Genomic DNA, 14,078 nt, shown 5'->3' on the forward strand with positions numbered 1-14,078 from the left:
ATTTATTTTGTAATTTACTAGTTATAACTCATCAATCTAATATATAAATATAAATTATATTAAATAAATACATATGTATTTGTATGATTAACAACTAATAAATGATTAAATAAATTAACAAATTACACAACATATCTTCTTAAATATAAAGCATTGGATTTTCTAAATTTATATATTTTTTGTTATCTTTATTACATACCTATTGTATGTTCATACAACCGGGATTGGTAAATTGGGTCCCAAATGACCTTATCTCGGTAAATTGGGTCCCGGAAAATAAAAGGTTGTAGGTAAGTTGAGTCCCAGATAAAAAAAGGTTGTAGGTAAGTTGAGTCCCGGATAAAAAAAATATAAATTATTAAAATATATGTGGTTTTTATAATATTATGTTCTAAATAAATAATAGTGTAAATGATTAATTTAAAAATGTTAATAAGCTAAATAATAAAAGTATGTAAAATTTTACAATATATGGTATAAATAATTAAAAAATTGTGTCTCGGGAAAAAATGTTAATACACTAAATATTATAGTACGTCAAATTTTACAATATATGATATAAAATACATATTATGCTTTAGGTAAAAACTTAAATGATAAACATTTAACAAATTCTAATCGAGTTATTATATTATTAGTATATTTCATCATTTGTTCTCTTAAGTATTTTTCTTTACCGAGCGTGATTTTCTTTTTTTGTATTGTACTTCGTAGTTTAATATGTGTCTCAGACTGTATTTGTAATAGTTCGTCCACAAAATTGAAAATATTAGGATGGGGACTATAAAATCTTCGGTTTAGTACAGCATGATAGGATTCACAACTATTTGTTGTACGCACAGTGGTGGCTGCAAATTCAGACCAAATATATGGGGGAAATGTAGCATCAGGTGAAATGTAGTTATCTAGTACATAATCGCAAAATGTTTTTATTTGTTTGTCATTTGGTTGTATTGCCATTAAATCTTGTGCAAAACATTCGCCAACTTCTTCAGGTCTTAAAAATGGCAAACCAAAAAAACATTTAAAAAAATCGCTTTTTTCTGTGTTTAAAGAGTTGTATGTGTTTACTAAACCAAGAGTTTGAATTTTTTTCCACCAATTTTGTCCTAAATGAAAACGACATCCTTTTATATTGATTTTAGGCCAAACAAGCTTTGCAGCCGTATGTATAGCAATCTCAAAGTCTATAAATACTACATCAGGAGAAAATATTAATTGATATTGTGCACAACTATTTACAGTATGTTCAAATAAACGTACGTATGTTTCTGTTTCTTTATTAGGTAATAAAAAAAATACTAGTGGAATATATGATTCGCCAACAAGGCCGTGAATGGTAAAAAATTGGTAAAAATATTTTGGACAACTTCTAAAAGTGCCATCGACAAGTATTGTACTAATTTCGCATAACACTTCTAAATTACTTTTTGTTGAAAACCCAATTATACCATTATTGAAATCATTAACTAATAAAAATGATTCATTTTTATTAGTAACTAATGTCATTTCATTCATAGCAGTATGCGTTTCTGTTATGTTTTTTGGTATGTTGGGATGAACAGATAAACGTGCATTTCTTATATTTCTTTTTATTAAAGAAGTATCATTTAAAGATAAACTATTTATATCACAGTTTTTTAACTCTCTGCAAATAAGTTTCGATGGCAACACCGATATCTCTTCTACCGCTTTTCTCTTGAGATTATTATTTAATTTTTGCCGGTTGATGTCTTGTTCGCTAGGTTTATTGTGATTGTGATCATTAAAAATCTCAGTATCAACACCATTATAAGTTTTAAAAAAACACTTACATGTACTTTTACAGCAGGTCCATCTCTGTACTTCATTTTTCAACATTTTGTGAAACCTAAACTTATGACCATATTTTATAATAACAGTTTTGTTTTTTTCGCTAGCCATTATTTCCATTTTTAAAATGTATAAAAAAAACAATAACTGTAAAATTGTGTAACTGTATAGCTGTAAGACACGATATAGTCACAAGTTGACGTTCAGCAGGCTACTAAATATATAATGAAATATCCCAGATATCGTACGTATATCTGTATGTAATCATCATAAAAATCGATGATAACTACTAACTAATACAAAAAAAGATAGACGAATAATACTAACACTTGTATACGCTCGTATTTCGTATACTCGTATATATATCTTAATTAGATTTAATCAAAGATACGACATTTCGGTATCTCATTTTTGGATAAAAGTGGCTACGGCCAGTGTAATAAAATCCGCGATAAGAATACCTGTCTATACACACATAAACATCAAAGTAGAATTAATTGATGTCCAGGCGGTGTACCCCTGTATGAAATATGACGTAGTATTGTAACAGAATTATTCAAAAGTATATTATATAAATATGAAATATTAAAGTTTTAAGTTTTTAATATTTTAGACATCATTGGCGCAATGATTTATAGCCGGGACCCAACTTACCTATTACCTTTTCATAGCCGGGACCCAACTTACCTATTACCTTTTCATACCCGGGACTCAACTTACCGCTTTCAAAACGGACCCAAATTATCGCGGACCCAATTCACCTAGCTCCCATACAACATAATTGATTGGAAGATGAACACTATATGTTTCACATAGGTAAAAAAGATAAAGGTATCTATTTCTTACATTTATAGCTATATTTATAGTATTATTGGTTTTTCATATTTGATGAGTTCTCCGCTGAGTTAGCGTCTCTCAGAGTAGTTACTGAAATAAATATTTTATTACAATTTTTAAAAGTTCATAGTAAAAGTTTTGCGGATGTGTCAGAATCACAATTTTATAAAGAGGGCTATTTATCCATCGTCGTACTGTTGGAATCATCGATGCAAGTAAGTTTTATCATTTAAATTTAAAAACAAATTTAATTAGTAGGTCTTATACTAAGAACATTTAAAAAAAATTTAATATACTTAAACATAATTGTGAAAATATTTTATCAGAAGCTACATACATTTGAGTCCAAAAACCAATGTTTGATAGACGAAAATCAAAAGCTGGAGCAAGAAATGGAAACATACATAGAGGATATAGGAAATGCAGAAATAAAATTAGTAAATCATTTTTAAGTTTATTAATATATTTTGTAAGAGCAATTTTTATGTAGTTCAATTAGGATCATGTACCTATTTTAACACGTGAACCACCAAAAAACTGACTGCTGTCATCTATGATTCTAAAATTTTCTATGTTTTTGACCGCTGGTGTCCATTGTTGAATTACATGGGAAAATATATTGCATAGGTGGTCATATGGCGGTTAACATATTAAATATGCATTTAATATTAACTATAAATATGCGTTAAAATCAGTGCCGGTTCTGGTATTAAATTTTGGAGGAGGCAACATGTTGTAATACAGGCTAACTGTACACCCCCCTTACAACAAATATGTAAAATAATTGACTTTTTTTAATTTCAAAATATGTTAATAATAAAAAACATAATATACATTATAATTAAATTATCTACTAAATACTTTAGAACCTATTTTGTTAGTGGACAAACATGTAAGATTAGGAGTTAATTTACCTTGCCTAAGTAAATCATTTTTATCTACCGTATTCCACGCCTATATGGAGTATCGTGTAATAAAACAACTGGATCGTACAAGGGATTCATTTTACCAAGAATACAAATGTTTTTATTTAAAATCCTAAACTCATTCACATATAACTTGATAAGATATAGGTAACTACTACATCGGTACACAACTAAAGAGTATAGAATATAGATAATAGATACAAAATATTTAGTGATAAAAGTAGCATATTATCATTTGATAAATACTAATTATTAACTGATAATAGCAATTAGGAATGATCACTGACTAAAATATAATATTTTTCTAATATTAACTTCAACGGCGATGGATGTCGAGTGACGAGCGCTGCAGTGGAGATTAATAGAATCATTGCCTCCGTTCGAGTGTTGCGCCTGCGCAGCTTCTATTATTTTATGTTTGTGTTATATAATATATATATTTATATGTGTTTGTGTATAAGTATACACGACTGTATTGTCTATATATTCCAGGAGGCAGCGATATTCAATTGTCTCCGTTACAGCGCTAACAGTTACTATTTAATCTATTCTGTGCTTTATTAATTATTATGAATCTTGTACGCGTATGTGTAATCGGTTTGCTGATCAGTTGCCCGTTCGCGTGCGCCGTGCGGCGGGCGACAACGAAAACCAATAAAACAAACCACTATTTTGCCGATGCACTATGCAGCGTTGTTATTTATGTAGTGAATCATTTTTTTTTTATAAAATTTTCAGAATTCAAATTTTTTTTTAAATTAATCTTAATCTAGATTGAATTTAAAATTAATTAGGAACAATAAGTCTACATTTTTTCCCTCAATTTTCACTGCCTCCCTTGCCTCCCCCCCAAAACGTCCAAATTATATTATATTTTAATAGGGCAGTGTTTTTGAAATTATAGAGGCTATACTATAATAATATGTAAATATTTTTATTTACTTTAGAAAGAAATGAAAAAGAAAAATGAGATACTAAGATCTAAATTAGATAATACAGTGTCAGATAATGAGTGTTTAATGCGCAAAATTACTACATTGGTAAGACAAATTTAATATGAGACTATAGTCTATAGGTACCTAGTGTAATAATAAATAATATTACCTACCTACAGGAAGAGGAACATTAAAAAATGATTACCATACAACAAATTGACCAGTTATTAGAAACCAAACTTGCTAAGTTTGAAAATAGAATTGTTAAGAGCTTAACAAATTTTATTGATGACACTGTCGAGCCACAGTCGCCGTAGATAAATACAAATATAAATAGGCCGATTCACGGTCATCACCGACCGACCTGTTACACACACACGCACACAACATATTATTTGTTTTTATTAGTATTAAGTTTATACTTATTGTTTTTATTTTTATATAATTATATAATTGAGTTATATAATATTATAGTACGTAAATTACGACGCCGTGTTATCTGCCGCCGTACCGGTTCTCCGATGCGCGCAGTTTAACACGGCCGCCGTAAATTTTCGCCAGTCTCATCGTACCGTACCTCATTGTATGTTCCGCAACTTTAATTATTAGTTTTGTTGAATAAACGTTATTTTTTATTATATTTATTGGCTAGGCGCGAATCGCCATTTGTTGTTAAAATTATATTTGTGTGCACGAATTGGCACAGTTTTTAGTAGCCTTATACTGTATGCGTGCGCTAATCGCCTTATTTTTCTTTATTATATTATTTTATATTTTATAGGCGCGAATCGCCGTATAATTTATATTGTTTTATTACGTGTTGTAATTTTTATTTATTGTGTTGTGTGTGTAATTATTATATAGCGATACAGGTTGCAGCTGGCCAGCAGTGCACCGACAAAATTGTGAGTTTTTTTATTATTATTTTACGTTAAATATTATTTTACAATATACTTTATTATTAGCTGTATAATATTATCTTAGATAATATTATTATATTATATTTTATATCATATTTACATTGGAGTTACCATTATTTATTATAAGGTTACCTATTCGTTCTAGATTTAAGTATACACACTACATATATACACACTTACACACCACTACACCACATAGCTCACTAGTAATATATATATATATATATATTTGCGCGGCGAACCCAACCAACTCTAAACTCTATCCCAAAAGAGAATAATCAGTCGGCCGACCGGTTTTCGTCCATTTCCGCGCATCTCCCACCAGCTACCCGTAATATTGGTCGTTTTGTACTGTAACTGTGCGCGTGCGTCGTGCGTCAGGCACCGCGCGTAATTTTAAAAAAACGTTAAAAATCAAAGGAAAAAAATCCCTATCCCCCCTCACTCATTTTTTACGCCATGATTTTTTGTTTGTTTTTTTGGCGTGATACGTACAGAGCACATGGCAATTGCTCACTTTTGCTCTGTGTAACCTAGAAGCACTATCCCCGTGTTTGTTATTTTCATCGCGCTTATTATTTTTTTGTGATTACAATTTTTTTTTAAATTTTTTGAACATGGATAACGTTACATCTCCTCGAGTGCTACGGAATCCTAAAGGAAAGTTAAATATACTTCATTTTATTATTATATTATATTATTAAGAAATAAGGACAGTATGAAAAAAAAAATAAAGAAAAAACGTGAATTTTTTATGCAATACACTGATACCAACGATATTGTTTTAGTTTGGCAAATCTCAAAAATAGAAAACCGTAAATACTTGCAAATTTTAACGCGTACATATTTTAGCAATTACTTTATGTTATAAAAATATTTTGATCATTTTTGTACTCCTTAAAGGCTTCTACTCCTTTAATTTTAATTTATTTATTTTTTGAATTATTATCGTTAGCAAATTATTTTCTGTATATGCATTCGTATTGTTGTGAGCGGTTAATGTTAAAATTTTCGAATCTAGGAAAAAAACGACAAGGGTAAAAAACGACATTATAAATAAATATACATTTAAATAAATGCTTTATAATAAATATTACACGACAAAAAACGTTTAATGCAGTTAACTTTAAAATTTCACGTCGAACGATCAAGACGTAACTGACGCCTAATGTTTTACAAAATATAGTAGAGCCTATAGTTTATATCCACAATCTTATCATAACATTCAAAGTTATAATTTAAACTTTTATTATATTTAATAAGAAATAGGTATCTGTTCTCTATATTAAAATTATTATCGTTGCGACTTGCGACTTCACTCATCAAATCTACTTAGGTATACCTAGGTATAAAATACGATTACATTTTTAACCATAAAATTTGGTTTATCGTAACTCATGTATATCATTGTGTAGGTTAGGTTAGGTATACAAATATAACTTTAGGCTAATGGCCTGTGATGTTGAAAAATTATTACTTCTAATATAAATATATATATATATCATACATATTAAAAAAAATAATATAGATGTAAAGTTTATTGCAACAAGCGTGCTTTCGAATTTCTAAGTTATTTAAAAATAATTTTATTCGTGACAATTATTTTAATAACTTTTAACCAAAATTAACGTTTTGTCGTTTTTTTCCGTGTCGTAATTTTCTAAATATTATGACTTTTTTTGAGCTGTTTGCGGAAAATTCAAAATTTCAATTTTTAAAATTTTATTTGGTTGGACAAAAATCTTGAAAATATATATGCACAATTTTTTTATAAGAATTTTAAGTTCGATTTTTTTTATCAAATTCGGACGAAATTACATATTTACCAAGAAATACGATTTAAGTTATTTTGTTGTTATTTTATAATATTAATTCAACTTATCAGCTAACGTACATTAATATTAAGTAATAACAATAGTAATCGATAACATAATGTCTCTGAAAAAAAAATGTTAAATTATACTTTCTAGAATTCTGTAAAAATTAAACTTTTTAATACATTTTCAACAATATCATAAAAAAATCTGATCGTTTAGTTATAAAATTGATTTTACAATGTTTTTTATTATTTTAGTTTGTGTCATCTTCCCAAAGGAAAATGATTATAAACACTTACAAAACCAAAATTGCTCAAAATCCAGAAATTAAAATGCTTCATCTTAAAAAAATTATATCAACTGAACTCGGTATTGGAATGTCTACAATATACCAAACAATTTTAGAGTACAAACGGACGAAAACCATCTCATCACCAAATAAAACAAAAATATTTAAAAGCATAAAAGATAAAGTTGACGAATTCGATAAATATGCTATCAGGCGAAAAATACATCAATTTTGGTTTAGACGTGAGTTACCGACTCTAGATAAAATTTTGTGTGTCATAAATGAAGATGTCGATTTGCCTAATTTTTCACGCTCCTCGCTCCATAGATTATTAGGATTTATGGATTTCGAATTTGTTAAACGTGGTCGAATTGCGCAATGATTGAACGTAATGATATTGTTGTTTGGCGGAGAAAATATTTATTGGATATTCGGAGATATCGTGAGGAGGGTCGGCCAATATACTATTTAGATGAAACTTGGGTAAATGCTGGTGACGTACCGAGTAAAGTTTGGTGCGATAAATCGATCAAATCTGCGAGAGATGCAACAAATAAAGGTCTTTCAACGGGAGCAGTAAATCCTAGTGGAAAGGGGAAACGCCTGATAGTTTGCCATATCGGGTCGGAAGATGGATTTGTTTCTGACAGTCTTCTGTGCTTTGAGTCTAAGAAAAACACCCAAGACTATCACGATGAAATGAACGGTGATTGTTTCCGTGATTGGTTGGAAAGTGTTTTACCTAGACTCAAAGATAACGCAGTAATTGTCATGGACAACGCTCCGTACCATTCGGTGAAACAGGAAAAATGCCCAACGAGAAACACCAGTAAACCTAAAATTATTGAATGGCTCGAGAGCAAAGGAGAGGTTATTAGTAGACCAATGGTTATTCCAGAGCTTCTTTTGATTGTGGACAGGCTGAGACCTTTGTATAATAAATATGTAATTGATGAACTAGTCAAAAAACAAAACAAAACGATTCTTCGACTGCCACCTTACCACTGCGAGTTCAATCCTATTGAGCTCGCATAGTCAAGTGTAAAAAACCATGTGAGGATGAACAACAAAACCTTTAAGCTAAACGACGTAAAACAATTACTAATAGAAGGCGTAGAAAGAGTTAATGCCGACATGTGGAAAAACTTCATTAAGCATACTATAGAAGAGGAGGAAAAGTTTTTGAAAATGGACTTTGTGGTGGATGAATTGATGGCTGAAAAAGAACCATGTGTTTTAAATGTTGAAACTGATGACTCGGACGATTTTGACGACGTTAGACCTTTATCAGAAACTGATGAATAAATGTATAATATTACATTTGTAAATAATGTTATATTTGTATTTTGTATTTGTATATTATAATTTTTTTGTATATAAAATTATAATTTTGTTCATTATTACGAGTGTTATATTCGTATTTTGTATTTGTATATATTAATTTTTTTGTATATAATATTATAATTTTGTTCATTATTATGTTATATTTGTATTTTGTATGTAATATTATGTTTATATTTTTATTTCCTGTACAATATCATACTTTTATTTTGCATATAATATTATAGATTTTTTCGTAAATAATAATTGTTCGTTGTATTTGAATAATAATTAATTTTATTTAAAAAATAGAGTCACATTTTACGAAAAAAAAGAACGTGTACCCCTCTCCATTGTCAATGCATTACTGCGGTCGCACACTCGCTCGTAATAATAATTGTAAATATTAATCGTAAACGGTCGTCAATTGTCTTCGGAATCCGTCGGCTGCTTTAGGTGGGAGAAAGTTGGCCTCGGCGCTACCATAGCGCTCAGTCTACATGCGCGAAAAGTGATTATTCTCTTTTGGGATAGAGTTTAGATAATGCGTTCAACACGTAAGTGGGAATCAGATAAGACTGGCAAAGGTTTCGTAAATTTCCTTATAAATAGTCTCCCGTTTGAAGCCCATGTTCCAAAATATCAGTATTGTGGACCTAGTACGAAATTAAAAAAGAGGTTAGATCGTGGCGATAAAGGAATAAACCCATTGGATACTGCATGTCGTGATCACGATATTGTGTATGAAACTAGCAAAAATTTAGAAGATAGACATAACGCTGATAAGGTATTAGAACTCCGTGCTTGGGAAAGATTTAAAGCAAAAGATACACCTAGAAAAGAGAAAATTGTAGCGTACGCAGTAGCTAACACAATGAAAGCTAAAAGAAAAATAGGTATGGGCTGTAAAGGTAAACGGGGGCGTGTTAATAAAATAAAAAATGGGACACGAGCTGCGATAAAAAAAAAAAAGGTTAAGAAAAATTATAGAGGTGAAAGACTGATTCTAGCACCGGGTCAGACAGGTGGTGCAATTCCCTTAATACCTATTTTCGCAGGATTATCAGCACTTGGTAGTTAAATGTCTGGAAGTGCTAGTGTATATAATGCAATCCAAAATTCAAAAAGAAAAAAAGGTAACGGATTAAAAAATAAAGGATCAAGAAAAAAAAACTGATGAAAACGTTACCTAACAGACCACTTACATCTAGAGATATTATAAAATATGTTACAAAGTTTAATATCAATCAAGATGACTTGCCTAAAAAACCTCATCAGATTGAATGTGGTATATTAAACTTGGACGTATCTTCAGGTGATGGAAGTCATTGGGTAGCGTTTTATAAAAATAAAGATAAAGTTATTTATTTTGATAGCTTCGGTGATTTACCTCCACCAATTGAATTACAAAAATACTTTAAGGGAAACAAAATTATATATAACTATTCAAATTATCAAGATTATAACACATTTAATTGCGGACATTTATGTCTTGATTTTTTACAATGTATGAATCAATCACATTAAGTTTGACAGGTAATGATACTATATTATCTGCAAATTATTTTCCATCTCTAAACGTCAACGAGGACTCGGAAATAGCTTTGATATGTTTACAAACGTTTAATTCATTTCCGAACATAAATTCAACTAATAACAGATTGGAAATAGAAGTTATCGGAGACACAGATAATAGATTTATTGAAGATGCGAAATTTGTATATGAATTTGAAGAAGGTTATTATGACATTGATGATATTAACAATAAAATTGCTAAAGAGTTATTAACCTATAATAAACTAAACAGAACATATTTATCATTCAGTATGATTATGGATCATATAGATTTTAGAACACATATAAGATGTGATGGAAGGCTATATTTTGATATTCCAAACAGTATAGGCTCTGTATTAGGGTTTGAAAAAAAAAAATATTTTTCACGCGATGATCTTCACCGATCAGAAAAAGCTGTAAATTTGAACACAATTAATTGTATAAAAGTATTGTGTAATGTTTCACAAGGTTCATTCAACAATCATCTTCAAAGTCATTCAATTTATGAGTTTTTTCTGACCGGTAGAACAGGAACAAAAGTGACTCAATCACCACTAAACCTTATATATTATAAACTTAACAAAATAAATATCGATTCAATAACTATTCAATTAGTTGATCAGAACAATAAACCGATTGATAATTTCAAGGAGACATTAACAGTTGTTCTACATATTAAACGTCACGGATCTTAAAACTAATTTAAATTTAAAGTTTTTCTAGAAATAAATATGTATGAATCAATCACATTAAGTTTAACTGGGAATGAAACCACACTATCTTCAAATTATTTCCCGTCTCTAAACGTGTACGAAGACTCTGAAATAGCTTTGTTATGTTTACAAACGTTCAATTCGTTTCCAAACATAAATTCTTCTAATAACAAATTTGCGATACAAGTAATAGACGAGTATAATAATAATAATAATGAAAATATATGTTATATTGCATTAAAAACGGGATGTTACGAAATTGCAGATATTAACCGTCAAATTAAGAAGCAAATAAATTCTTACAATGAAGAAAATGGTACAAAAATAACATTCGATATTTCAGTTGACCATAATGATTTTAGATCATACATAAAATGTAATGGTATAATTATGTTTAATATGATTAATGGGATAGCACCCATATTAGGATTTGAAAAACGAGACTATCCTCCGGAGTATGTAACTCATCGATCGGAAAAAGCTGTAAATTTAAACACAATTAATTCTATAAAAGTGATGTGTAATATAGCTCAAGGATCATTCAACAATCACCTTCAAAGTCATACGATTTACGAGTTTTTTCCGAGTGAAAAGACTGGGACAAAAGTTGTTCAATCACCGCCAAATTTAATATATTATAAATTAAATAAAATAAATATTGATTCAATAACTGTACAATTAGTTGATCAGGATTTTAATCAAATCGAAAATTTTGGTGAGACATTAACAGTTGTGTTACATATTAAACGTTACGGTTCTTAAGATGGGATTAAAATTCAATATAAACCCATTACTTCATGTTAATCAAGCTAGTCACACAACTAAAGTGTTACCGATAACATCGACTAAAGTAAAAAAATTAACGGTGAAAAATAAAAAAATTCTAAAGGCTCTTGGTTATAAACTAAATCATAATGCCTGAAAGTGATATTTTAGATATAAGTTCACGGTTCGAAACGGATTCTAAAATTACGAAAATTGAATATCATTCATATACACCGTATACAACTTCATTTAATAATAATGATGAAATACGTATATCAATCCAGCAAACAGATGTTTATCCGTATCTGCATGAAAGTTTTATATTTATAGAAGGTTCAATATCAGATGCTACAAAAGTAAAACTTTCTAATAATGGTTTTTCCTATCTTTTTGAACAAATACGACTTGAAATCAATGGGATAGAAGTAGATAGCACACGTGCACTTGGTATTACAAGCTCATTGAAAGGTTATCTATCAGGTACGCCAGATAACTTTAATTGTTATGAAAATGCGGGTTGGATTTTTAAAAATAATACAAACCCTGTAAATGTTAATGGTGAATTTAGTGCCTGCATTCCGCTGAAATATTGGTTAGGTATATAATATTAGTTAATTCTAGATTAGAACTAATATTAACTCGAAGTCATAGTGATTTAAATGTGCTAAACGTAAAAACTAGTGGAAGTGCTACTTCTGGAAAAGTTGTTTTGAATAAAATTGTTTGGAAGGTACCACATATCACTGTTGATGATGAAGAAAGGTTGAAATTATTAAAACTTATAGAAAAAGAAAAAAGTTTGTTTATCCCGTTCAGATCTTTTGAAACCTTTGAATATCCTGAACTCGGGACCACTAAAAAAGTTGTATGGAACCTGAAAACTGCTTCGAAATTAGAAAAACCTCGTTTCATAATAATTGGGTTACAAAAGTGCTCAGAACATACATTATGGTTTTTGAAAAACAGTGTTTTTTCGTGTTACAGGGAAAAAAAATGGCTTGAGGAGGATAGTCCCCCTTAAACTTTTAAAATCTCCCTGCCCAAAAGTGCTCAGAACATACAAATACATACTACTTAAATCCATGATGATATTAATTGATCTTCTTTAAAATAATTCATTAATTTAATTTTGATTTTTTTCTGATGTTGAATTTTTGAAAAACCATTTTCGAAAATATATAGAGCGCGATCAATGATGCTATTAAAAAATTCAGTATCCGATAATGAATCATTCGTACTTTCAGTTATCGTTACATCATTATCATTATACATTACGTTAGTGTCATCAACAGCATTTTCTTCTTCACAGTTCGTCCCTTTTGATTGACATAACGAAAATATACACGTACTTCTAAAGGAAGTTCTTAATGTTTTCAACGTAGGGTTCTTGTTATAACCTCCTTTCTGACGGATTATTGAAAATAAATTTTCAATTACATCCTGGTTTAAACGGTTTCTTAGTAAAAATATTATATTATTATTCTTTTCTTCCTCAAAACTCAGTACTCCATTTATAGTTTGAATAAATCCATTGAAACACGGCGGCCGAGTTACTTTTCCATTTTTTAATTTAACTAGATTTTTAAAATAATCAGAAGCCTTTGATAAAAAATCTATAACTATACTATTATCTGTTAATGATGACTATTATATGGATTACTGCTATACAAAGTTCTACTGTTAAGACAATCAAAAAGTTTATCTACAAATTCGACGAAATCTGCAGTGTTATTTGCAGTTTCGTTTTTTAATTCTTTTGTAGAAATACAAGTTCGTATAGTTGACGACATTGTATGACTAAATACTTGTGCAGCTAACTTCACGCGCATTTTTTGAAAGGAATTTGGTCTTATATGCGCATCTGTATTTTTTAATAATGCTCTACTTTTATTATTTTTTTTGTCTATATTATAGGTTTGCACAATGTCATTAAATGATATAACAATGTCACCTTTTTTAAAATTACTTTCAATAAAATTATTACGTATGCTTTTTAACAGATGAGGTGTATCAAATAAAGCAAATACTTTATGTTCATTCACGTAAAAAAAGGGTCTATCTACCGAAACATTTAACAATCTCAAAGCACTTTGATTATTTGTTCCTTGGTCACATACTATAATTTTTGGAAATAAATCAATATTTAATAATTCTTGTAAAACATCAATGATAAGTGTTTTTAATATA

At 29.4% G+C, this 14,078-nt stretch overlaps 4 protein-coding genes across 4 annotated transcripts; 3 read left to right on the forward strand and 1 right to left on the reverse strand.

Annotated features, from left to right (window-relative positions):
* Positions 1 to 232: 232 nt before the first annotated feature.
* LOC132927973 (uncharacterized) lies at positions 233 to 2,570 on the reverse strand. Its single transcript, XM_060992528.1, has 2 exons — positions 2,500 to 2,570; positions 233 to 2,466 (listed from the first exon to the last, which is right to left on the reverse strand). Exon 2 carries the CDS (start codon positions 1,930 to 1,932, stop codon positions 571 to 573), a length of 1,362 nt encoding a protein of 453 aa, XP_060848511.1. The 5' UTR covers positions 1,933 to 2,466; positions 2,500 to 2,570; the 3' UTR covers positions 233 to 570.
* Positions 2,571 to 7,914: 5,344 nt separating this feature from the next.
* LOC132925781 (uncharacterized) lies at positions 7,915 to 8,571 on the forward strand. The gene has a single exon (XM_060990146.1). It carries the CDS (start codon positions 7,915 to 7,917, stop codon positions 8,569 to 8,571), a length of 657 nt encoding a protein of 218 aa, XP_060846129.1.
* A 1,790-nt stretch (positions 8,572 to 10,361) lies between these two features.
* LOC132924533 (uncharacterized) lies at positions 10,362 to 11,108 on the forward strand. The gene has a single exon (XM_060988900.1). The coding sequence runs from the start codon at positions 10,362 to 10,364 to the stop codon at positions 11,106 to 11,108; it is 747 nt and encodes a 248-aa protein (XP_060844883.1).
* A 36-nt stretch (positions 11,109 to 11,144) lies between these two features.
* On the forward strand, positions 11,145 to 11,888 carry LOC132924093 (uncharacterized). Its single transcript, XM_060988187.1, has one exon. The coding sequence runs from the start codon at positions 11,145 to 11,147 to the stop codon at positions 11,886 to 11,888; it is 744 nt and encodes a 247-aa protein (XP_060844170.1).
* Positions 11,889 to 14,078: the final 2,190 nt, after the last annotated feature.

This window comes from Rhopalosiphum padi, chromosome 3, assembly GCF_020882245.1.
Source record: "Rhopalosiphum padi isolate XX-2018 chromosome 3, ASM2088224v1, whole genome shotgun sequence".
Taxonomy (NCBI): Eukaryota; Metazoa; Arthropoda; class Insecta; order Hemiptera; family Aphididae; genus Rhopalosiphum; species Rhopalosiphum padi.

Bases quoted from the DNA above. Each gene is read 5' to 3' on its own strand.
- LOC132927973 (XM_060992528.1), bottom strand. From the start codon at position 1,932: ATGGAAATAATGGCTAGCGAAAAAAACAAAACTGTTATTATAAAATAT.
- LOC132925781 (XM_060990146.1), top strand. From the start codon at position 7,915: ATGATTGAACGTAATGATATTGTTGTTTGGCGGAGAAAATATTTATTG.
- LOC132924533 (XM_060988900.1), top strand. From the start codon at position 10,362: ATGTATGAATCAATCACATTAAGTTTGACAGGTAATGATACTATATTA.
- LOC132924093 (XM_060988187.1), top strand. From the start codon at position 11,145: ATGTATGAATCAATCACATTAAGTTTAACTGGGAATGAAACCACACTA.